At 37.2% G+C, this 26076-nt stretch overlaps 2 protein-coding genes across 4 annotated transcripts in view; both read right to left on the bottom strand.

Moving 5' to 3' along the window:
- The window catches only part of LOC131430673 (serine/threonine-protein kinase GL21140), an 86490-nt gene that overhangs the window by 47541 nt on the left and 12873 nt on the right, over positions 1–26076 (bottom strand). The window lies entirely within an intron of this gene.
- LOC131430674 (uncharacterized) lies at positions 6348–7298 on the bottom strand. Its single transcript, XM_058595823.1, has 2 exons — positions 6719–7298; positions 6348–6655 (listed from the first exon to the last, which is right to left on the bottom strand). Exons 1-2 carry the CDS (start codon positions 7163–7165, stop codon positions 6491–6493), a joined length of 612 nt encoding a protein of 203 aa, XP_058451806.1. The 5' UTR covers positions 7166–7298; the 3' UTR covers positions 6348–6490.

Below are 26076 nucleotides of genomic sequence, written 5' to 3'. Positions count from 1 at the left end.
TGCTACCAAAAATTACAGCACATTTTCGGATACAACAAAAATTTAAATCGTCGTTTAGTGGCAAAATTGTATAAAATCTTCAAAATTTGAATAAAAACTAGTAGAGTTTGTACGTCATGTTAGTTGGTGGTCGTAGGAACCGACTTCGATTGTACCGGTTCTCGGATTCCGCTGCTGGAAGTACCTATAATAGTGAACCCACTTCGTTTTCTTAAGGATTACCTCCACGAGCAAAGCACTGTTTTATTATGTATGTTATACTAGTTAAGGCACAAACATTTTGAATAGAATATCACAGTATTATATATGAGAAAAGCATCATTACACCACTGAATTAAAACAGGTTTTTTATATCGTGACAGTTCAAAATTTTAAAAACGGTTCCTCTAACAATACCGTCAGAAGTAAAATCCCAATAAAATTCAATGAAACCTTTCATTTGAACTGAGAAATTAATATATTTATCAAGGTACACTGGTTTAGCCCTAAGATGTCGCATGTATTATGAAAATCGGTGAAGCCAGCTCTGAGAAGATGAAGTGAATTCCATAATGGACCACTATTTACGGTACTTCTGGAACCGGGAACTAGGAACCGGTTGATCCGAAATCAAATTTTCCGGGCATCAACTAACAAGTTGTACACAATGTAAGAATAATTTAGCTTGTTCAATTGATTTCATTCGTTTTTACATCGCCATGTTTAGAAACATGACCTTGAATTTAGTTTCTTTTATCTATCGTTCTGTAATTCCGGAACCGGAGTTCATGTTCAAATAAAATTCAACAGCATTCTATGGAATAGTAAGACCTTCCTTTGGAATCTGAGTTTATTAAAATACGTTCAGCGATCACTGATAAAATGAAGCAAAGTCCTGGCATTACATTCCTTTTGTGGAATTTGGCCTTTCTGTTTCAACAGACTTCGCAGCCGATTCTTAGTGTACAGAATCATTGCATGGCTAGTACTATGGATCCTACTGACACTAAGAACCCTTCCAGGTCGGGGCTCGAACATACGACAACTGGCTTGTAAGACCAGCGTCTTATGCATTGAACCGCCAACCCGGGACAATAACACTGATAAAATTGTGTGCATATTTTTTGCAATATATTAACCGCGAATCGGATTCGAATAAAATTCTATGGAAAAGTACGACCTTACTACAAGTTTGTTGAAATCGGTTTAGTGATCTTCAAGAAGATACACATACATACATTTTGCAATGTCGACGAACTGATTCGCATGGTATGTGACACTCGGCCCTCCGGCAGAGTTACCATATTCAGAGGTATTTCTGTAAAACCACATATTTTTTCCGTCACAGATCACAGATTTTCTCAAAATTCGCGGATTTCTGAAGATTTTTACGAATATTTAATCAAAATGGGGGATTTTCAAAATGTTTTTCGAAGATTTTCACAGAATTTGATCGAATATATGCAACACGGATGATAAACAGATTTTTCAAGTTGAAACACACATTTTAATATGACAACTCTGCCCTCCGGGTTTTGTTACAAGAGTCGGATGTCACAATAATTGCATATGAATATACGAGCGCAAATAAACTTTGATTTGAACTAATATTTATCCGACGACTGCTAACTGAAAGGTACAACTGTACTTGTTAATAAATCTGACAATATTTCAGCGGACCTCGTAAATAGTAGGATTCTATATGATGGACGAAGTTTAGTTCAATTATTTTAGCTCGAATCATTAGATTTCGCATGTTGTTTTTTAACCCAAATGGTTCAGAGTGATATTTTGAAAGAAAATTGGGTTTACCATTTTGGAAAGAAACACATTCCTGAAGTAGCAAATGAAGTTAAAAAAAAAGTATCTCAGAAAGTATGGGCGTACCTAGTTTTTAGTGGAAATAGTTCAAAATATTAAATTTTGGTAATATATACTATTAATATTACACTAGCCCAAAAGATTAATATGCTCATCATTTGCTATCTAGCGATTATAGGCTAGTTGAAAAATTTTCTGGTGAACATTCGTCCAATCTTTTTGCCTTGGTATTAGAATTGCTGGAGAACACCGACTATCGAACGGAGCTTCGGAGACTCATCGTCTTATATACCATTCGGCTCAGTTCGACGAGATCAGAAAATGTCTGTGACTTTTGGTTCCGGAGATATGATGGTGTAAGTGACGTAACCGACAAAACGCGTTGTTTTTTTTTCGCGCTAGTTTCTCGGAGATGGCTGATCCGATTTTAGCAAGCCTAGACCCGTTTGAAAGCTATCGTTATGCCATTGATCAAGTTTGAAGATCAAATGGCTGTGACTTTTGGTTCCGGAGATATGATGGTATAAGTGACGTAACCGACAAAATGCGTTGTTTTTTTACTGCGCAAGTTTCTCGGAGATGGCTCAACCAATTTCAACAAGCCTAGGACCGTTTGAAAGCTATTGTTAGCCCATTGATCAAGTTTGAAGTTCAAATAGCTGTGACTTTTGGTTCCGGAGATATGATGGTACAAGTGACGTAATCGACAAAATACGTTGTTTTTTACCGCAACAATATATATAAGGGTGCCAATATTTTGGGATTACCTCTAATTTCGTAAAGCGCTAGAGCTCAAAAGTTTGAGCACCTCGAAAAAAGTCCCCATACAAAATTTGAGCTAAATCGGATATGGCTAAGGGGTGCTGTCCGGCGTTTAAGATTTGAAAATTTTCGATGTTGAAAAATCATCAGATTTCCGAAATCGAAGATATTCTTTTTATGCCAAAGGTCTTAGAATTGCATGAAACGTCGAGACTTAGTGACATGTAGAAAAAAATTTTTTGAAAAAATTTACTTTCTGAGAAAAAAATTTATCGAGATGACACTAAATCTCGACGTTTCATGCAATTCTAAGACTTTTGGCATCAACATTTTTTTTCGATTTCGGAAATTTCATGTTAAAAAAAAATTCATGAGACTATTTTAAAGAAAGAGAAAGACATTATCACACCACTTGGTAGATTGAGAATGAGGTTATAAACTATTGAATGGCTTCGGGTGCCGAGACATGTTTCCTCATATGTTGCTTCGTCAAAGCCCAGAACTTTTCAGTTTGTCGAATTTGCGAGCGATTCGGTGGGTTCATGTCTTTTGAAACGAAATAAAAATTTGTTGTGGTATACCATTCTATAGTTGATTTCGCATAATGGCAAGACGCATGATCTGAAAGCAAGACTGTTGGATACTTGTGGCTTCGAATCATGGGTAGAGGTCGTTTTTGTGAACATTCCTTGACGTATATTACGCTATTCATCAAGAAATTGTGTTGAAAGGATTGTGACCGCAGTCACAAATAGCTTGCCAGAACATAGATTTCTATTATATTTTTGGTTTGAATCAATATCCTGGTCTGGTTCAATACTTGCCCTTCACGCACCGTATAACATTTTTGCCCGGGTCAGGATTTGTAATCGAATTTCACTTCGGTTTTCGTCGTCCATAATGATGCAGTTCTAATTCCCTGCAAGCATCGCTTCGTTCAACTTTAGAGCTCAATTTATTTCTGTCCGAAACGATTGGACATTTTTCCGATCCGTTTTCAGTTTAACCTCAAAGGTGTTATCTTCACTGAACTTCCAGATCACTCTTCGCATAGCCGTTTGCTCACTTGCTTTTTCAAATTCAAAATCTTTTTTAGAGACAGTTTGGATTCTGTGTACCCTTTGTGCATAATATTTCTACGTTGTTCTTAAGATGAAACAAGTAATCAGCTCGTCAAGTGGCGATGGAAAAGTATTAACAACAGGACGCAGTCATAGAAATTGTCATTGGAAGCGGCTTTCGCCCGCGTCCATACTTTTTGGGAAATGCCAACTTCGAAAGCAAAATTTGATCCTTGAATCTTTTCGCGTGCAATAGTTTTTATATTACTAGAAAGACGCGAAATCTACATGAATCTGTCGACATCGATTAAGTATTATTGACATTACACACTTCAATTTAAAGTGAATTTATCATTAAGCTAGATTTAATATTTCAATTCAAAGAACTGTCGAACTTATTTAATTTTTGTCGTTCCGAGATCCAGTAATAATCAATATAACCTAATTTCAGACATGTTTGAATTGAACTAGATCGGTTTTTATACAAGCTATCAGGATCCGTGACTTCGAAAAGTATCTTATCATAATCGATTTTCACTCAAAACGCAAATTTCAAAAACATCGCCAATATGCTAACGTCAGTATTTGATTGATGTAACCTGTCACCCGGCACAGCGGCAAAACAACGTCGGAAAACCATTCCCATGCCGTCATCGCAGTCACTAGAACGGCTGCCATCAACATGTTGCGGATCAATGCGTCGTCCTCCTATACATAAACCGGGGGCGTATATTTGGAAACGCGTGTCATCATATTTTTCACTGTTCGTTTAAACATTTATGCCATGAGTTTATTGTTTGCATTCCAGAGAAACGAAACATAACAACAAATGTCTCCGATTCCCTGCAGCTCGTTTCAGACGCCCCAATGCGATTAGTGCTCGGTTTGAAGGATTATCGCAGATTTACTGACTGACTGACTGACTGACTGACTGACCGGATGGTAGAAGATCGGATTTGGCAATGTCTTGATCTTGAAATTTCGTTTCCTAATTTAGTACCGGTAAAAAGACCCAGCTCTTCGTTATCTCCTCCTATGCTTACCGTCACAAACACGAGCCTCCGACGGTTCCAAACTAGCAAATCCGACAAATTTGGCCGGCTGCGTGCGGCAGAATAACAACAATGGCATAATGACTGCTCAATGAAAATAACGCCGGATTAGCGCCCTGTTGCCGCCACAGTTGTCCCCGTTGCCTCTATGTTTCACCATATGCTGTGCCGTTCGGTGCATACATGGTACGCTGCAACGCAACACATGCCTTTAAATGGTGAGAACTTTTGACACCTGATACTCTAAGCTCATTAAGAACAATGCAACCTTCAAACGAACCAGTCTTCAAGCCTGCTTGAGAATTGCATGGAAGGCATGTTATTGAACTTGAAGTTGCGAACGTGCTTCTGACGTGAACTGCAGAGATTGAGCATGCCATAAAGTTTCCTTCAATTACAAGCCAACACAAGTAGAAAATAAATCAAAAAGGAAAGAAAATAGAGCAGTAAGCTAACCGTAACATACGTTTAACTGCGGTACCTTCAAGATGACGGTAACAACCGCAAGCCGTGTGCCGTGTTCCCCGAGTTTCCGAGAAAAACTGGTTGATTAACATTTTCTAGGCTATTATAAAATATGCTACTAGGTACAGTTTGAAAAATCACTAGAACACACGGGCAGCTCCTAATTTCACTCGCCCGAATTTTGTTTCACAAAAAGACATTACGATTGACGTCGGTGTTGTTACGCCATCGATCGGTCCTCGGTTTCTTTCGATGCCTGCCTAATGGTGTTACAGCACCTGACGCGCACCACATTTAAATATGTGCGACCGAGCCTCGAAAAATTTGACCAGGAAAAGGCAAAATAAGATTAATGGGCCAAACATGACTAGCGAGGCAATGTAATGTACTCACATTCTCTGCTGGTATTGGTGAAAAAAAAGTGCTACAAACTTATTTGTGAACTGTGTCGGGTCGGCCGCACACCATGCAGCAGGACCGTTGATAACACGTTTCGGTAAATAGTTTCAGTTACTGCATTACCACTCAGTAAAACAGAAAAATAAAGATCTTCTACAAAACTGCCATACCGGAGATGCAGTCGATTAAGGATGTGTAGAATAGTTAGAAAGTCTAAGAATCTGTAATCGCTTAACGCTACCAGTATCTCTACTTCTGCAGAGCTGCATTACAATTCAGCTGTTTTTCAAAGAAGGGCGAATCTAACATTGACAGAAAATGAAGAAAATATCGATAAATGTTTCGACTTTGGTTTCAATTCCTATTTAGAAATTGTCGTATATTCTCAGAACAATTTTTGAGAACTTTATGATCTGTTGGTTTATTTTTGGAAAGTATAAATTTTCTATACTTTTCCTCTATATCCACTGAATAAATCAGCATACAGAGTTTCGCCTTTTTTCGATTTGTTTACTTCTATGGTTCCTGTGTGAGTTATAAAGTTACGCATTTTTCGTGAAATTGGCTGATTTCCGTACTAACACTAATCTGTGGGTAATTTTATCGTTGCATTTACTATTTTCAATAGTAACAAGTTTGGAAACCATCTAAAATAACGAAAATCTGGCAATTGAAGTATCACCTTGTTTGTTGACATGGAACACGGAGGGCGAAACCTACGTGAATAAATGGAATGACAGTTTCGCCCTTTATCGTACTTTGTATTACTAAGATTGAGATTTTTGTAGAATCCGATGTTTTGGCGTAATTGTAGGAATTTAGAGTATTTATACGTAGGAGAGAGAGAGACTTTTTTTTATTTAAAAGATATTTTTTATTCAGGCCTATTTGCGCACAAGCTTTATGTGGCCGATTTTTCAAATAATTTTTTTTTTGAGTTGGATCTCGTTGTCACCCTTTTTCTAGGGGGAGAGGAGCTTCCATTTCCCTCCTGCGAGGATTGAGGGGCACTTCGTTCGTGGTTCGTCTCGTCATCCATTGCCACATCGATGGTATTGTTGTTGGTTTCATAGCTAGTTGCTGGAGATGAGCCTTGTTGTACATTGTTTGCAGTTGCTGGTTGGTTGGATGGTAAGTTGTTAATTGCAGCTGGGGTACTTTGTTCTATAGGATTTATACGTAGGATACGTTGGATGGTTTCGTTGAAGGGGTTGCTTCACTGTTGTTGGTGACTGTCACAGGTGTACTGGGGTTGCTTGGGGTTGGTTTGACGGAAGCACTGTTGTCCTTTGGTGTAGTTGTCTCCTTGTCCAGTTTATCCCATGGCTTACCGTAGTGAACAGCTTTTTGACAATACTGACATGTGGCCATCTGATTGTCATAGGTAACAAGTGATTTGCGCGGAATTCTTGTATCTTGACCGAAAATCACATAAGAAGGTATAGGTTTCTTAAAGTGTATGCGTAATACACGTACGCCATTTAGAATACCGGGGAAAAAATTCTTCCACCTTTCTTTTTCGATAGAGAGAATCTCTCCGTATTGGGACATAGTTTTGCGAATATAAGAATCGGTGACGCTTGAGTGAAGATCATGCACACGCAATTCAAAAGCACTGTCATCCATATATACTGGAATGTTGTACCTAATGTTCTCGTGTTCCACATAGTGCACATTGTTATTGTCTTTTGCGAATTGAATTGCATCCAACTCTTTATAAAACTGGATGTAAACAACATTATTCGTCTTATTGCATTGAAGTAAATGCACCCGTTTAATGTCCGCTGCATTTGCTCCTTAAGCAAACCTTCAAGTTCTCGTATCGAAGGTCGAATTTTGCACTGCCTGAAGTCAACAACAATTGTATTCTTTCGTGTCGGCGGTAGCTTTTGTTCGTTTGGTTCACTCATTTTCGAGGTCTATTGTTCACTACACAATACTGTACTTGGTTTCTTCTGTTTCCAACGTAAGCAGTTTTGTTTCATCGACTGACTTGGATGAGATGTAAAACCGAACTGAGAGAGAGACTTGATTTGTTTAGTTTTGTTAGATTCGCCCTTCTTTGAGCAACAGATGAATTAGTTTGACGAGAGGTTTTAGTTTTTAGTTTCTAAATACATACATACAAGATAATTCGGAGATTTCAAGTAACCAAAACCTTTGTTTACAATACACTGAGGTCTCTTTTTACGCGGCAGATATGTACCGCGTAAAAAACCGCACCAAAAAAACGCGTAACTTCGGAAATCCGCGTAAAAAATCCCAAAACCAAATATGAAACGTCCAGATCTGTTATAACCTCAAAAAATTGTTTTTTGAAAAAATCGATTTTGGAACTTGAATTTTGAGATATTCAAAATCGAAAAATTTTTTTGAATGACGATTTGAATGTTTAGACACTCATTGCCCTATATTTTCGGAACCGGAGGCCTGATCTGGATGAAATAGCACAGTATATGTTAAGACAATGCACAGTGGTCCGGATCCACAATTTAGGGGGACAAAAACATTTGTGGCTTAGCCTTATACTTTAGAGCTATGATGTTTTCGGAACAAATGATCAGTGAAAGATAAGCCATATTTTGAAGCATTGGTATTAGGGTGGTTCTAATTATGAGGGTGATCCAAAAATTATTTTCCGTATGTGTTGAGATAGAGGACTGCATCCTTCGGCAAAATTGTAGGAAAACTTATATCAAGCAACTTTGCCGAAAACACTATTGTAGTATCTCTAACGGTTTTAGTGTTACAGCTATTTCAATAGATCAACTTAGGGTGTTCCTAAAAAAATCAGATTTTTTGCTCTAGCTTTCTTAATATTCACTTCTCGATTTTGGTGTCTTTGAATATCTTTTAGAGTTTGTTGAAACCAATTTTTTCATGACTAGCGCATTCAGGTAGCGTTTTCTGAACCGAAGTTATGAGCAAAACTAGTTCAAAAACAGATCATTTCTAAACTGCTATATCTAACATTGGAGCAAACGAAAAAAAATCGGTTTCTTTTATTTGATAGAAAATACTTTCGAGCATGTTTATAGAAAAAATGGCGGAGGAGATATTTTTTTAAATTTTTTAAATTGTGTTCAAACATTGGGTTTTTTCATTGAAAAATGCTCTTTCATGTAAGACATTTATTAGCTATACATATTAAAATAAGGTATTGCTGTCTTCTAGCGTGTTAAAATTAAAAATGTTAATTCAGCTGCATAATCGGGAAGATGGAATACACTCACGTTGGTTGTTACTCTATTCGATAATGCTATTACAGGATCAGACGTTAATAGAAATCGTTTGAATACATCCTCTAGATTCACTAAACGATTGAAGTTCTGCGGATGGAACTGCATATACTTGCGAATTGCTTTCGAAAGGAAAACACGGAACTAACAGCAGGAAGTGGACAAAGTAAATGCAGAAATTGCAGAGCTTTCACCCACAGTACTGGGGAAAGTATTTGTATCAACGAAGCTAGTGTTCTGCCTGAACGATACGAAAGTGTTAAACGACGGCACACACTCCCAAGCTTGGTACATATGCAAGCGCTCAGGAAAAGCTCTGAATTTTTCAAGAACTGAAACAAATGAGAATAATCCAAACAAATATCAATTTGGAATTTCGCCTCTACACGCAATGATTCGATCTATGGAACTTTGGCTAAAAGTGAGTTATTGTTTGCACATTGAGAAACCGACATGGCGCGTGTCCCGACAAAATCAGCATGTCAAGGAGCAAGAGACAAACATACTAACGGCATTAAAAGAGCAGCTAGGGTTGCGTATTAGCAAAGACATCATATTAACAAGATATCCAGCTCGTACATTTCCAGAATAAATCATTGGAAACATCCTTTTTGCGAGCATGGTGCCCTCAGGTGAGTCCGCATCAAATCTCGTACATACACGGAGAACCCTTCGATCATAAAATTGCGATATCGCAGTTTTTGATTTTTGCGATAGTTGATTTAACTAATTTCTTTTTGATTCAACCAAAATGGTTTTTGGTTTGCATTTATTCAAGTAGTTGAAAAATATGTTGTTTTGAATGCTGTCAAATGCCGGAGACAGTTGAAAGCAAAACAATAACCACAATGTAAAATCAACAACTTTTTTAGTTGAAATCTTCAAAATGTCAATGAAAACAACATCGATGGTTAAAGCGTTTGGTGAAATTGTGTCCATTCGATTTGAGAAATTTATGATAACAAGTGTTTACCTAACAGCGGTGTTGTGATAAAGTTAACCTTGTTTGAGATGAAAAAGATTTGGTGAAAAATTAGAAATGTTTATGAATGATCATCTCGTAATCTTTCAGGTATGCGCAAAAAATTTATGCTTCAAATTCGATCATTATTTACTTCCAGCAGACTGTTTTACTTCCAGCTGTTTGATACCGATGATGATGTTCATGCATTAGCAATAAAACGCTTTTTGACATGAATTTAATTTATAAAAGTAACAGGAGCGAAGGGTTTCAAACACACAGAACGCGCTGCGATTGAATGGCGCGTTTGAATTGCCGTCGCAAAATTCCAATTCCCAGCGGTTGATGCACCCAAGCTCATATAAATTGACTAAAATTATCAGTGCATAACTTTAGTTCAACCGTTTGAAGGCATCATCTTTCAATACTCATTTTAGGTAAATTTAATAATTTTGCAAATTTACTCGCCCCTCCGGGCACATTTTCTGATTAAAACGTTTTTCAACATCAATCATTTCCGATCGAATCAGAAGTATTTTTTGTAGAATTTAGATCTTTACTGATCTCAAAACAAACAAACAAATAAAACCGATTTATTTTTCAACTAACAGAGTTTTGTTTCAATAACAACACCAGTTATTTCAACTAAAATATTTGTTGAAATTGAATGGTATGTGTCCTCACTAATTGACAGCATTTTTTTTCAAACAGTTGAATTAGTTGTTTCAACCATCGTTTCTGCTAATAGAAAAACAAAAATGACAGTTTAGTTAAAACAACAATCGATTAGTTGTACCAAATTTTAACCAATCGAATTCAGAAAAACAACTAATATTCTGGTTGAAATGGGATCGCGGGTTGTTCCGTGTAGAAGTAGGGAAGAGAAATGTCAAATTTTTGCGCGCAAAAATAGCAGCACTGCGCACCCACACAATTGACATGAGATGTTGAATGTGATGCCGTGCGATGGCGTTCCTATACTGAAGATTGATTTCGCTCCAAGCTGACAGGGTCTGGCATTGGTGAACCATTACCTGGAGGCGGCAACTCGAATGATGGTAACTGGGCCCGCAGATTTTTCAAAGAATATAACACAGTAGCGCAAATCATCGAGTTAAATGAAAATATACTTGAACGGTTTTTTAAAACCTTAACGTTGATAAACAGCAATGTGAAGATTTCGGTACCTGCTTTCCAGGAGTTTACTGAACAACCAAGAATTCGTTTTGTGGAGCTGTATGGATGGTATGCTCTGTCGCCAACCGTGCATAAACTTCTGGTGCGTGGGACTGCAATTATAAAACATGCTTTACTTCCTATTGGTATGTACAGTAAGGAAGCGCAAGAGAGTTAGTGAGTCTAGAGAATGTATTCAAACGATTTCTATTAACATCTGATCCTGTAATAGCATTATCGAATAGAGTAACAACCAACGTGAGTGTACTCCATCTTCCCGATTATGCAGCTGAATTAACGTTTTTAATTTTAACACGCTAGATGACAGCAAACCTTATTTTAATATGTATAGCTAATAAATGTCTTACATGAAAGAGCATTTTTCAATGAAAAAACCCAATGTTTGAACACAATTTAAAAAATTTTAAAAAATATCTCCTCCGCCATTTTTTGTATAAACATGCTCGAAAGTATTTTCTATCAAATGAAAGAAACCGATTTTTTTTTTCGTTTGCTCCAATGTTAGATATAGCAGTTTAAAAATGATCTGTTTTTGAACTAGTTTTGCTCATAACTTCGGTTCAGAAAACGCTATCTGAATGCGCTAGTCATGAAAAAATTGGTTAACAAACTTTAAAAGATATTCAAAGACACCAAAATCGAGAAGTGAATATTAAGAAAGCTAGAGCAAAAAATCTGATTTTTTTTAGGAACACCCTAAGTTGATCTATTAAAATAGCTGTAACACTAAAACCGTTAGAGATACTACAATAGTGTTTTCGGCAAAGTTGCCTGATATAAGTTTTCCTACAATTTTGCCGAAGGATGCAGTCCTCTATCTCAACACATACGGAAAATAATTTTTGGATCACCCTAATAATTAGAACCACCCTAATACCATATGCTTCAAAATATGGCTTATCTTTCACTGATCATTTGTTCCGGAGACATCATAGCTCTAAAGTATAAGGCTAAGCCACAAATGTTTTTGTCCTCCTAAATTGTGGATCCGGACCATTGTGCAATGAGAGCTTTAATTTAAAACATGATTCGAGTAAATCGGTTTAACCGTTGTTGAGAAATCGAAGTAAGTTCCATTTTTGGAGCTTTTCTTCACTATTATCGGTGCGTTCGGAAGCGAAAAACGGGGACTAGTCATCCCGAAGTAGATTTATATATCTACTAGCTAACAACGGCTGCCAACTAGATGAATTTACCAGTAAATTTTATAAAAAATGTGCACCTCGTTAGACCATCACTTGGAAGTGACAAGCCATGTTCCGAAACTCACTGTAAAGACACAAAAAAATTTAACTTTTAAATTTGAAGAAATAGGTCTTGCTGTCTTCGACTATGTTTTAGATAAACTCAAATCCGATAACTTTGCCGAAGGAATAAACTCTTTATCTTATATAATTTAGAAGATATGCACGGCGCTGCTACTGGCGCAGCTTGCAAACTTACTCTCAGACAAAATCATTTTTAACAGATTTGAATCGGAAAATGTCAAAGTGTCTACTGCATTTTTCCACGCATCATTGCAGTATTCTGGTCAGGGCTCTGATTGGACATTGCAAACTGAATTATCACATGGCTATTATTCAGCGTGTTGAGTATTATTCATGTGATTTGTATTAATGCGATTACGGTACTTCATATCATCTGACATGTAACTGCCCCGTATTAACGCAACTACGTATCCGGGTTTTTGGTACTCCATACATGGTTGAGTCTGTGTATGCGGAGCTAAAATTAAAGGATATTCTATCGTTTCTCAACCAATGTGGTAAAGAGCTATAGTCAGAGGAGCTTATCGTTCTTCCTGGAGTGAATGAGTCCTTTCTGTATTGAGCTTAAGTAGGTTTTAGCAGATTGTTTGGCATCCCTTATGGGGTGCCGAATTTACTTCTGTTCGTACATACTGCGAATCGTTCTGAATTCTTCCGGGAATGTACTTTTGTCGCTAGAGCATCCTTTCGGGGATGCAGAACGATTTGTTTTGTGCTGTTTTCAAATCTCACTCACTTCACAATTTCCTTCCATGTTCCTTTTATCATTTCCTTCCCATCAGGAAATTGATGAAAAGCCACGGTAAGGCTCAAATCTCCAAATAACTAGGGAAACGTCCCACTTGAGCCAATTAGTTCTGATTCCTGATACATCTGATAACATATCATATAATCAGCGAACAACTCGTAAATTTCGTCACGAAACGCCACTGATTAAAAACCAAAAGTCAACTATATAAAGTAAAATTAGAAGCATTTGAATCTCTGTGTCAATTCTGCATATATCTAGTATGCGTAAAAGTCATGCGTTTTTTTTTTCACATGTGTCTAATTTTTAATAGTATATCAAACCATGGTTTTCACTATTTAGCAGCGTTCCCTGTTAGCAAATTTGAACTAATGCACGAAACACCTGATCAGGTAGCACCTTTCACAATGAGGATTCCAACTGCAAATACTGCATTACACGTTTCACCCAGTTATCGGTGGCAGTCAGCAATAGCCCATTATGTGATTTATCACCTCTGCGATTCATTTGCTTACATTGTGTATAAACACTGAAATTCGGAAACGCATTTCTCCTTCTCGGAAAAGTAGCACTCAGCCGATTAAACAGATAGGAAATCTTCCCAAAAAAAATACATCTGATCGCTTCCGAGACCAGCTCGCTCACTCGCGGCTTACCCACTGATGCGATTTCGAAGTGAAACTTGCCGGTGGGATTCGTTGTCGGTCTAGTCGATCGGATTTCATGGATGAAGGAAGCTCGCTAGCTTTCTCACCTATTGCATATATTGCGTCGTTCTTCTCGTACAACCTTGTTTCGAAATTCGCCGAATGTTTGTGCTTCGGGTTGCTTCCGGAGTTATCTGATGGAAGAAGAGTTGGAAGAAAATTCGAACCAATTATCACACAAACGACGATTGAGGTATACTACCGAATGGCGGAAACTCGTGTTTGCTGATGTATTTCTAACCTTACTCCCTTCGGGGTACTTGAATTGACACTACCGGATTCCATAAAACAGAAAACAAATAACAGCGCGAAGGCTCCTAAAATCACATTTTCATTGCCCCTGTAGGTGCAAGACTCATGTACGTGTGTGAACTGTGGATGAGCAGCCTCGGCGGCGATGAAACCCACAGCAAAACAACCAATAAACACATCCAATGTAGAGTACACAGAAATGGCAAAGAAAATAATTGAAATATATCTCGTTTAACCTAAGCAATTGAGCAGAGCATCGGGGCAAAACTGGTTTGAGATCAAGTTTTTAAGATAGCTGTTAATTGGAAGCTAAGAAAAAAAAACTTTTTGTTTGCGTACAGTAGGAATTATAAAAAAAACTCCGGTGAAAAGTTTTGCCAACCCAAGGCTGCTTTCGGGAGTTCCAATGATTGACTAATGGAATGGATAGGATGGAAATATATGTGGAGAACGTGTTCGAAACGCCCCAATCTACCCACATAGATACACATCGCAAGTGCAACGGGAAAGTGATTGTACTTCCCGCCAGAGCCAGTCAGTCAGTCAGTCAGTTAGAGATGAACAGCAGTCTAACCGAATCGATGTGTGTGAGAGAGAGAGCAAAAAAACGGCTAAAAAGTAACAGAGAAAGGTACAGTAAAATCAATCCAATGCTAAGTGGAAAATGTTCGGAGGAAATTCGTTCACGCTCTGACTCAGACACGTTCGGTTCGGCTCAGGTAGACAAAACTGTTGCAGAAAAAAAAACCCGGTGATGACGATATCAGAGATGGCGAATTGATTTTTCATTGTTGCTGCCACTGTTCGATAAAGCCATTAATGGCTTGGGGAGCAATTATTTACTAACACCGAAGCGATTTTTCCCTGCCTCCCACGCCGTTTTCATTGAGTGTTTGACATGAATTAAGCCGGGTAGAGGTAAACACATTTTGTTTTCTCAATTTTTTTTCCATCGGATAAGACAGCGGAAGAGTTCTGTGGATTAGAGGGGTAAGCGCTCGGGGATAAAAGATGTTACATGAGCAGGTGAGAAAATTGCTGGAAATGTTAGACATTCATCTCTGGCTAATAATAACGCAACGGATTGCTGCGAGAAAAAAAAGGAACGTATGTTTGTCGTCACCAGCCGACGCCGATATCGCGCCACTATAGTTTGACACGGAATGTGACAGGATTTTATTGCAGCAGATGTCTCTGTCTGGATACTACACGCAACTACACGGGCACTTTGCAACCTTCTGCAAGTTTGTTTCGTTATCGTTATGTTGTTTGATTTCAGCGAAGATAAATACTTATCTGCAATGCACTTATCTCGAACGCATTTACTAGTGGTTTATAGGATGCTACACGATGGTAAATTTGTTTTCTGGTTTTATCAAAAGGAAAAAATCGCATGTTTTTTACAGGGTTGGCTATATTCTGGGAAATTTATATTGGGAAAACATTTTTGCAGTCTCACAACAGGAGACACATCTTTCGTTAAATAATGCTGAATTATTCTGCAATTTTTACCTTTAGATAAAAACATGTTTTTTATCAATCCGCATGTGACTTTTGCGTGAATATTCTACGATGTTTTCCGTTTACATGAAAATCATTTCAATGACCGTCGTTTTGAATGAAAATTTGAAATTTCAAACAATTATTACATTATAATTTCGGAACTGCAAGACGAATCGAAGATAAAATTGTATGAAGTCTTAAAATTATTTCTTTTTGCCTTTCTCATAAAAAAAAAACTGCAAGGATCAGCCCCATGGGTTTGTTCGAGCCATTGATGTGGAACAAGCCAACCAAAATTTCTAATGATCTACAATCAAACAGTTCAATCAATCGTCATACTTTTGAATCCGCAATTGCACGAGAGTCTGCTTAGATTGATCTTGATTAGGAACCAACACCGAACATTGTTTGTCTTGATTTGTATTTATTTTATAGCCAACGAAATTACATCAATATCCCAAATGTATGCAAGCTTCTCTTCACCAAGCTTGCATGACACAAGATCAGAGCGGTTAAATTAAAGCTTCAAATCGTTTTATGGCACTTTTTGTCTTGCTGTCTAACAACAACCTACCTCTAGCATGCTACGCGTAGGACTGAAACGTTAGCTATACTTTTGCTTCTATTTATAGATTCGCGTGCTTGCAACAGCTTCGCTTCTGCATCGATTGACCAATCAGAGCGATGCTTTCGCATTGAAATGTCGCTTACTCCTTCAAAAACGTCGTCTATGGCAGGGAAATTCGGTATGCCGGAGATTTTTATCACCTTCTTGCAAATGTTCCTCATTAAATTCCGTACAGACTTCTTGGCGACAAGTTTTGACACTTTTTTCCAATCTTTTTCGAACTGTTGAATGGTTTCGGCTGCCGAGACATGTTTCCTAAGATGTGCCTTTGTTAATGCCAAAAATTCCTCAATTGGTTGAAATTGTGGGCAATTTGGTGGATTCATGTCTTTTGGGACGAAACGCATCAACGCCAAATTTCGAATCATGGGTAGAAGTTGTTTTTGTAAATATTACTTGATGTATATTTTGCTGTTCATTGAAGCAGTGGTGATGAAGGGTTTCGAAATCTTACCGCAGCTACAAATTGCTTGCCAGACCATAGCTTTCTTACCAAATTTTTCGACTTCAATCGATATCTCGGACTGGTTTAACACTTGCCCTTCTCGCACCGTATAATATTGTGGTCCCGGGAAGGATTTGTAATCGAGTTTCACGTAGGTTTCATCGTCCATGATTATGCATTTCAAATTTCCAGCAAAAATCGTATTGTACAGCTTTCGAACCCTCGGCCTTATCGATGCTTTTTGTTTCGGACTACGTTTCGGTTGTTTCTGCTTCTTATAGGTTCGAAGATTCAAACGTTCTTTAGCACGAAGAACATTTGACTTCGATGTGCCCACTTTTTTTGCCACATTCCGAACTGAAACCTCCTTCCTGATTGCATTTCGCACGGCTTTTTCACTTACTCCTTCCATTTTTGCTATCTTTCTCAGTGACAGTCCGCGTTCTGTGCACCATTTGTACACAATTTTTCGACGTTGTTCTGCTGAAAGTTCACGCATTTCGAAACAAACTAATGAAAACGAATAAACAACTGCACAAGTGGTTAGAGAAGAGTGTAAACAACAGGACGCAGCCATAAAAAATGACAGATTCTGAACCATTGCGAAATAGCAGCGGTTTTTGGTTGCGTCCATATTTTTTGGGACAATCTTTACAGGGCGATGAAGGTCAAAGTTTTCAAATCGCCATATAGATTGAAAATATGTCCAACACCGAAAGAAGAAGAAAACACAAAACGATCGATGCGTTTTTTGTTCTATGTCGTACACGCTATGAAGAAACGGTTACAGATGTCTGCTACTGGTGTGTGATATTGGTAAAAGACGGTGCTGCGGTTGTTAAAAATTTTACCTGTTCTATGATAAGTGCGACCGAAAGAATAAATGAATGTCATTGAATTAAAATTTATTTTTTCCTGTTTCCGAAGAATTGGAACCGGTGATTAAAAATTGCATAAGGATCTCGCTTTCCTTCAAGACGGCCAAATCGATTTTCACAAATTCTTACAGTTTCATACGGAATTCCTAAATTTCTTGTGGATACTACTCCAGTTCCGGAACTACAGGGTAAACAGAATATGTAGATTTTGTTAGATTAAATCCGAAAAAACTTTCCTATGTCTATTCAATGAACAGTTGTTTCTGTGGATTCCACAGTAATATTTATGATGTTATGAGTACTATGTGAAAGGCAACATTACACCACTAGGTGGATTAAAACAGGTTTTTATCTATACGTGTGACAATCGATTAAGCATTCCATGAGATGTAGAAGTGAGCTCATCTTTAAAGTTTTTGTCTTAACGAAACTGTATTCAGAGACCAGCATATCCCAAAATAGTTCGTATGTCCATGAATTAGTATGACGAATAAATTGAAGCAGTTTAGAGCCCAACTTTGATGATTTTTTGGTACCGCTATTTTCTATAAGATTTTGAAATTTAAAAACTGATCACCCTGTAATTTCAAAGAGAAATCGTAGTGCGTTTCAAATAAATTTTTTTATATTTATAAAAAAAAGTAAAAAGTGATTTATCCACCTAGCAGTGAGATGATACCTTTTTTATCGATCCACATGTTTTCTGCTTCAAGATTCGAGTGTCCCTCAAAAATTGTGACTAAAAAGAATGGTCATCGTTTGCTTCATTAAAAAAATAGGACAAAATATTTTTAAAAACAAAACAGAACAATTTTAATAAATATACATATTTTCTTGAATATATTTGAGTGATATAAAGATTCCATTTTTTCGGTGGTTGTAGTTAAAAACAGTTACAATCTATTTAGTTATAATAATGTATGGGTTATCACTTCTAATTCGAAGATAATGAGGAATTCCCCATATAAGGTTTAATACGTCATAGTCGAAAAATTATGTTGAGAAAAAGGAACCGTGCTATTATTTATTAATCACTGAAAAACGATTGTATTGAAAATTGTGTCTAATTTTGATTCCAAGCGTCATTTCATCGTGCTTCGTTCAAAATCCCAACTTTTGGGATATGGTGAAAAAATCGAGTAGACAAAGGTATCGATATCTTCGTGAGTACTATCTATGTCGTGTTTGATTAACCATGCTTAAATTTCAAAATCAGTTGTAACAAATAATGTCGAAAAACTGTTAGTTGTAACAAATATTTTGACAGAAAAGTTTGTATAACTTGGAAAGTAAACATAAGATCCAAAAACCTGTTTTAATTCACCTAGTGGTGTAATGATATTTTTCTCGTTTCAATCACACTATCATATGTGATACTGTGGCATTCTTCAAAATAATTTTCTTCGTTTCTTAAAAGAATAACCAAAATCGGTTTGTTTGACCGTCTACTGATAAAAACTATCAAATGGAGAAGATTTCAGTGATATTGTAAAATTTCTAACACACTTTACCCGATATTTCCGGATCCGGATGAAATTCAGGAATTACGTATAGGACCACACGTTAGAACACATATTTTTATTTTTTTGCACATTTTACCCCATAATTCCGGAACCGGAAATCGGATCCAAATTACATTCAGGAATTTTGTATGGAACCACAAGACCAATCATTTGAATTTAAGTGTGTGAAAATCGACTCGGCCATCTCCGAGAAAAGTTAGTGCAAAAAAACGTTTCAAACACACACTCACACACACACACACACACACACACACACACACACACACACACACACACACACACACACACACACACACACACACACACACACACACACACACACACACACACACACACACACACACACACACAAACACACACACAGCAGAGAGAGAGAGAGAGAGAGAGAGAGAGAGAGAGAGAGAGAGAGAGAGAGAGAGAGAGAGAGAGAGAGAGAGAGAGATAGACAGATAGATAGATAGATAGATAGATAGATAGATAGATAGATAGATAGATAGAGAGAGATAGATAGAGATAGATAGAGAGAGAGAGAGAGAGAGAGAGAGAGAGAGAGAGAGAGAGAGAGAGAGAGAAGAGAGAGAGAGACTCACTGAGTCCTCCGGGCCTCGGTACAAAAGTTGGTTTTCACAGCGATTGCATAACCTTTCTCCGCGCGTGCGGGTCGTAATTGAAAAGTTCACTGCTCCGAAAGAATTGATCTTTCCACTCTGAAACTTTGCCAAGATTGAGTTAAACCCCTAAGGCTTCTTTTTTCAACAAAAAAAATAGGCCCAAGTTTGATTTTTTCTTATTTGTTTATTAATTATTAACTTTTTTCATAATATTAACTTTAAAGGTTGTTTTATGGAATCACTTATTTGAAAGCTAAGGAAAATACCCACATTTCAAGTCTTGGACGAATTGTTGTATCTTTATTAGATTTTACAGTAAAGATTCTTGAAAAAAGGCTTTTTTTTTGAAAACGCGAAATATCATAAAATCATATCTCGAAAATTCCACTTACCATATTGAAATAAAAAAATACGTGTTGAATATTTTTGAGTTCTTTGCCAAAAAAAATAGACGAAAGAAAAATTTTTTGGGTGGCTGATTTTGCGTGGAATGCCCCATATATTTTTAATATTTATAAAAAAGTTTGAAGAAAACTGTTTTAATCCATCTAGTGATGATGATGATAATGATGACTTTGTTTATGCGACTATAAGCCCTTTCATTTGAGCCCAAGTTTGTGAAAATCTGTTTAATCATCTCTGAGAAAATCAAGTGAGTTTTGTTTCGAAATTTTTGACCACTATTTCCGGTACTTCCGGAACCGGGAACTGGGAACCGGTATATTCGATGTGAGTTTGTTTGGTCTTCAACTTACTTCTATGAAGGAAATTTTTTGAATATACAGTAAAAAGTTCGGAAACCATCTAAAATAACGAAAATAAATATTTAGGGGTTTTGATGGTTTGTGCAAAAAGCACATATTTTGTTTCTATTTCTTTGCGTTTCGCCTTCGGCTCGTCAGTGCTTAAAGCAGTTCAAATTGAACTGCCATCTCGTGCCTAGCAGTTCAACTTAAACCGCTAAGTAGACTCAAAGTTTGCACTACTTATGCCTGAGACGTCAGAAATAATATAGCACTTGTGCAATATTGTTTGAGGGTTGCATAAGTAGTGCAAACTTTGCGTTTGCTTAGCGGTTTAAGTTGAACTGCTAGGCACGAGATGGCAGTTCAATTTGAACTGCTTTGAGCACTGACGAGCCGAAGGCGAAACGCAAATGAAAATAAATAGTTTCACCCTTCCTTTCTAGCAATTGAAGTATCGGCCTGTTTGTTGGCAATGAACACGGAAGGCGAAACTTGCGAAAGCCAAGTTGAATGAAAGTTTCACCCTTCAGAGTTCTTTGTATTACTAAGATTGAGATTTTTCTAGAATCCTAATTTTTAGGTATAATTGTAGGATTTTGGAGCATTTATTCGCAGAAGAGTGGAACTTCATTTGTTAATTTTTGTAAGATTCGTCCTTCTTAGAGAAACAGCTGAAGTGCAGAATTTGTTATCATTTCATATATTTTGAACATATTTTCAAAACAAATTAAACCATGATGAGAACTAATCTCATTAAAAATTTGGCGTGTTTTTTTTTAGTTGGGCGTGTTTTTTATAGTTTCTAATTTGTACTGTCTTTTTTATTTTAAATGATTCCTTAGAAAAAAAAATTAGAGGGTTGTATTCAAGACACGACCGAGCACAATAACATTAAAAATGAAACGTTTCTAGGGTCTTCATAATAAATACAAAAATAAAGATGATAATGATGATGATACAATAAACTTCACTACACTTCAAAGTTACTTGGAAGCTCAATTTAAGATACAAACAACCTAAAGATTTAAACCTGAACAAATGAAACTATTTTATTTTATGACTAGCTGAATTACCCGGCGTTGCTCGGAAAGGTTTCGTGAAGGGAAGATAGAAAAAAAATTCTCGAAGTTGTCCTGATTAGTGAAATACTCTTGTAGTGAAACATAACTTAGACGGAAACCCGATCGAACAATACTCCGTTCATGTTCAGATTGCGAATGATTAGTGTCCCATCTCAGATCTTACAATAATCATAATTTTCATGGTATTCTCGACAAACCTCACTTAGTTGCTAGAAATATAAGTACCAATTTTTCGTAAAACCCGATCAATTTTCCCTTTCACTTTCCATGTTCGGGGCACTTATTCCACTCTCTCACCCTCTAAATAACCTTATAATCTATTTTGATTTAACTTCCTTTTTGTCAGTGAACTTACTACAGATCTCCTTCATGATTACCCTCTGTGAGTATCTGTGCTTTTCAAAAAATATCGATTCCCACCTTTGGTACATGTGCCAAACTTGATGGCGACTCGTTTAGTTGTTTTGTAGTTATGCTGAGACTTGAATACACTCACGTTCATAGACAGACTAAGATTATTGTCCCTTAGTTCTTTGAATTCCCCGGCAAAATGAAACCAGATCTTTTGAAATTATTTAAAGAAAAATACGACTTGAAATTCTTGCCACTCTCTTGTTTTATAAAAAATGGGAGTTTGAATTTTTTTTTCAAAAACCCCTGCTTCTAGTCTAAATGTCGATTCTTTTCAAATTTCGCCATCGACCCTCTCCCCCCATGTTAAAAATACTTCCTACACACTTTCCCCCCTGAAAATGTCATAATGATCCTTTCTGAAGAGCAAGAAGTATATGTGCCAAATTTCATAGCAATTCGTGCAATAGTTCCTGAGTTATGCCGTTACAAACATTACACTCCTTTTTTAGAGGCACTTAATACACCCTCTTCTCACAGAATATTCTTATAATTATATCTCAGTTGTGCAAAAAGTGTACTCAAAAAGTACCGATTCTAGTCAAATTAGATAATATTTTTAATGACCACATATGTTAATGGCACTTGCTACATTTCCTCCCTCCATGGAAATATTCTTATAACCATCTCTGAAGAGCAAGAAGTACATGTGCCAAGTTTGATAGCAATCCGTTCAGTAATTCCGAAGTTATGCCAATAGGAATATTACACCCCCCTTTTGAAGGCACTTGCTACATCCACCCCCCATATAATCATGTATAATATATGCAAAATGTTTCTATGGTCTCTAAAAAGTATCGATTCTCGTCAAATTAAACAAATTTTTTCATGACCTCCCCCTGTTAAGAACACTTGCTACGCTCTCGCCCCCATTAAAATTTCCTTATGATCATCTCTGAAGAGCAAGAAGTATCTATGCCAAGTTTAGTGGCAATCCGTTCAGTAGTTTCGGAATTATGCCGTTTTAAACATTACACCCCCCTATTTAAAGGCAATTGCTACATCCACCCCCCATATAGTCATAACTAATGTATGCAAAATGGTTCTACGGTCTTCAAAACGTATCGATTCTTGTCAAGTTATATGAATTTTTCTATGACCCCCCCTTGGTTATGACACTTGCTACGCTCCCTCCCATATAAATATGCTCCCTAAACCATCTCTGAAATCCAAGAAGTACCTGTGCCAAGTTTGGTGGCAATCCGTTCAGTAGTTCCGAAGTTATCGCGTTACAAACATACAAACTTACATTGATTTTTATATATATATAGATGATAATTTTCGAAAAACGTACAAACTTATTAATTTGATTTGATTTATATCGTTTATTTACCCCCAGTTTTAAACTAATAATGGTCGTTCACTGGGTGGACTTATTAATTTTATAAACAGTGCATCGATTTCAGAGAAAATGGTGTACCAGTAATCTCAGTAATGGTGTAATTTTATTAATCCTTCAAAATCGTCGATTATCTTCGGAAAGTGTCGGTAAATAATATTACAACAATACGAGGAAGAAAACATGTGAAACAGTCCGCATAAAATATTTTTTTTTCATAAATACGTTTATTTCTTAAGGCAGTTTACATAAGTTTTTCTTCGCCGTAGCATCACTTTTACATAATATTCTTATCCTAATTTAATTCTAACATAGTCACAACGGCATTCAGTAATAGCCGTTCAACCGAGAAGGTTGTGTATAGAAGCGTACAGTTTAATAACGCTGGTTAGTTTACACGCGTTAAATACGACAACGGTTGAACTACAGGTAGAGACCTGTTGGCAGCAGCCGTTAAAACGTAAAATCGTGCTGCATAAGAGAGCCCTAGTGCTGGGCCAAGCTGGTGAAGGAAACAACAAAGGGCGTTTCCCAAGCTCTACACAGGCCACAATATACAGCCACAAGTGCTGAGCAGGAGAGTGCAAAGGCACATTGAAGAAGAAGAGTGCAAAGGCACACAGAAGCAGGAGAGTGCAAAGGCACACCGGTGCGAAGGCACTTCGGTGCAGAAGCATATCGGTGCGGAGCACAAGGAAGAAGGAGACAAGACAACTCGGTCTTTCCACTGCCATACAACACGCAGGTATACACCGGTGACCTGCGCTGGTTGCAGCTGGCGAAGACAAAAGTATATCGGAAATCGAGTGGTGCTGGATGTCAGGTAGCAGTAGCATCACATCCAACAATCAGCATCCAACAAGAACATCTAGAGCAACGAGGATCTACACGGCAGTGCAACGGAGATAGACAACAATTTCAAGGTAGAAGTTTTTTCTTTTCCTTTTGATTGAGTACTGTATAGTGTTGGTTTCATTTTTTATTTTAAAGTTTGATTAAAAATTTTAATGTGATGGATGAATCCATGGACGTAAATCCTAGCATGAATCCGATACCCCCACGAACGAAAAAATATCAGGAGAGCTCTTCTGGGCCTTGGATAGTCTTTTTTAGACGTATATCAAAGCCATTAAACATTTACCAAATTTCTAAAGGTTTGACATCACGATTCTCTTCAATCAAAGAGATCATAAAAGTAAATAACGATAAAATTCGTGTTGTGGTAAATAGTTTGAAACACGCGAATGATATTGTCTCTTCGGAACATTTCAATAAAGAGTATAAAGTTTACATACCCTCCAAAGATGTCGAAATTGACGGTGTTGTTACCGAAGCGAGTCTTTCGGTAGATGATTTACTCAAGCATGGTGTTGGTCGTTTCAAGAACTCTATGCTTGAGGGTGTGAAAATACTGGAGTGCAAACAACTGTACTCAGTAGTTTATGAAGAGGGAAAAAAAGTTTATCGCCCATCAGACTCGTTTCGAGTGACATTTGCCGGATCTGCGTTGCCGTCCTATGTCTATGTCGATAAAATTCGCCTCCCTGTTCGGCTTTTTGTTCCAAATGTAATGAATTGTACGAACTGCAAAAAATTCGGACACACAGCTACTTACTGTAGCAATAAACCAAAATGTATTAAGTGTGAAGGACCTCATAAAGATAATGATTGCAACAAGGAAATTGAAAAATGTATTTATTGTGGGGAAAGTCCTCATGAGGATATTTCAGTATGCACTGCATTTAAAGTGCACAAAGACAAAATTAAGCTTTCTTTAAAAGCACGGTCTAAGCGCACATATGCAGAAATGCTTAAAACGGTCATTGATGTCCCCGCTTTGGAAACCGAAAACGGGTTTTCAAATCTAGAGGAACCAGAGGACTCTGACTCTGACGAAAATAGTGAAGGTAATTCGTTTATCACTACCCAAGGGTCAGTTGAGAGAAAGAAGTCTTCTTCCAAATTACCAAAAAAGACACCTAAAGTTTCATCTTCAAAAAAAGATCCCCGTGTTAAACAAAAAAAGTCAAAACCAAAGACTGTGCCTCCTGGTTTGTCAAATTCACAAACCAATCCAGGATCTAGCACAGAAAAAGGTAATAATCCTGTGGGCTCCATTTCACAGCCACCAACAGGATTACTGAAGTTTTCGGAAATTGTTGAATGGATTTTCTCAGCATTCAATATATCTGAACCCTTAAAGACCCTCATAATGGCATTTCTTCCAATAGCTAGAAATTTTTTGAAGCAGTTATCAGCTCAATGGCCAATTGTCTCAGGTTTTGTATCTTTTGATGGATAATTTATCACCCGCCGCAAATGATACAATCACTGTCCTGCAGTGGAATTGTCGAAGCATCATGCCAAAACTTGATTCATTTAAAATTTTATTGCATAGTCAAAAATGTGATGTATTTGCTTTATGCGAAACATGGCTTACTTCAAACATAGCTTTAAATTTTAATGATTTTAACATTATACGTCTCGATAGAGACTCTCCGTATGGTGGAGTGCTTTTGGGAATTAAGAAATGCTGTTCCTTTTATAGATTAAACATCCCTTCAACTTCTAGTATAGAAGTTGTTGCTTGCCAAATAAACATTAAAGGCAAAGATATTTGCATAGCTTCGGTTTATATTCCTCCAAAAGCACAAGTTGGACAGCGACAGCTTAATAAAATGGTTGAAGCCCTTCCTGCTCCACGATTGATTCTGGGGGATTTAAATTCGCACGGAATGATGTGGGGTTCCGTTTACAATGATAGCAGATCATCTTTAATACAAAACATTTGTGACAATTTTAGCATGACGGTATTAAATATGGGTAGCATGACACGGATCCCAAGACCTCCTGCACGCCCAAGTGCATTAGATCTATCTCTTTGCTCAACATCAATTCGACTAGATTGCACCTGGAAAATATTGCCTGATTTACACGGTAGCGATCATTTACCAATCATCATCTCAATTAGCTGTAGCAAATGTATTGCTAATTCAGCT

The sequence above is a fragment of the Malaya genurostris genome, chromosome 2 (genome assembly GCF_030247185.1).
Source record: "Malaya genurostris strain Urasoe2022 chromosome 2, Malgen_1.1, whole genome shotgun sequence".
Taxonomy (NCBI): domain Eukaryota; kingdom Metazoa; phylum Arthropoda; class Insecta; order Diptera; family Culicidae; genus Malaya; species Malaya genurostris.
Note: the sequence above shows the minus strand (reverse complement) of the source record. Positions and strands in the feature narration are given on the sequence as shown.

Excerpts from the sequence above, each read along its gene's own strand:
- LOC131430674 (XM_058595823.1), bottom strand. The coding sequence starts at position 7,165 with ATGGATGACAGTGCTTTTGAATTGCGTGTGCATGATCTTCACTCAAGC. Across the intron at positions 6,656-6,718 it reads AACCATCCAACGTATCCTAC|CAACTGCAAACAATGTACAA; the intron begins GTATAAATCCTA and ends CCAACCAACCAG.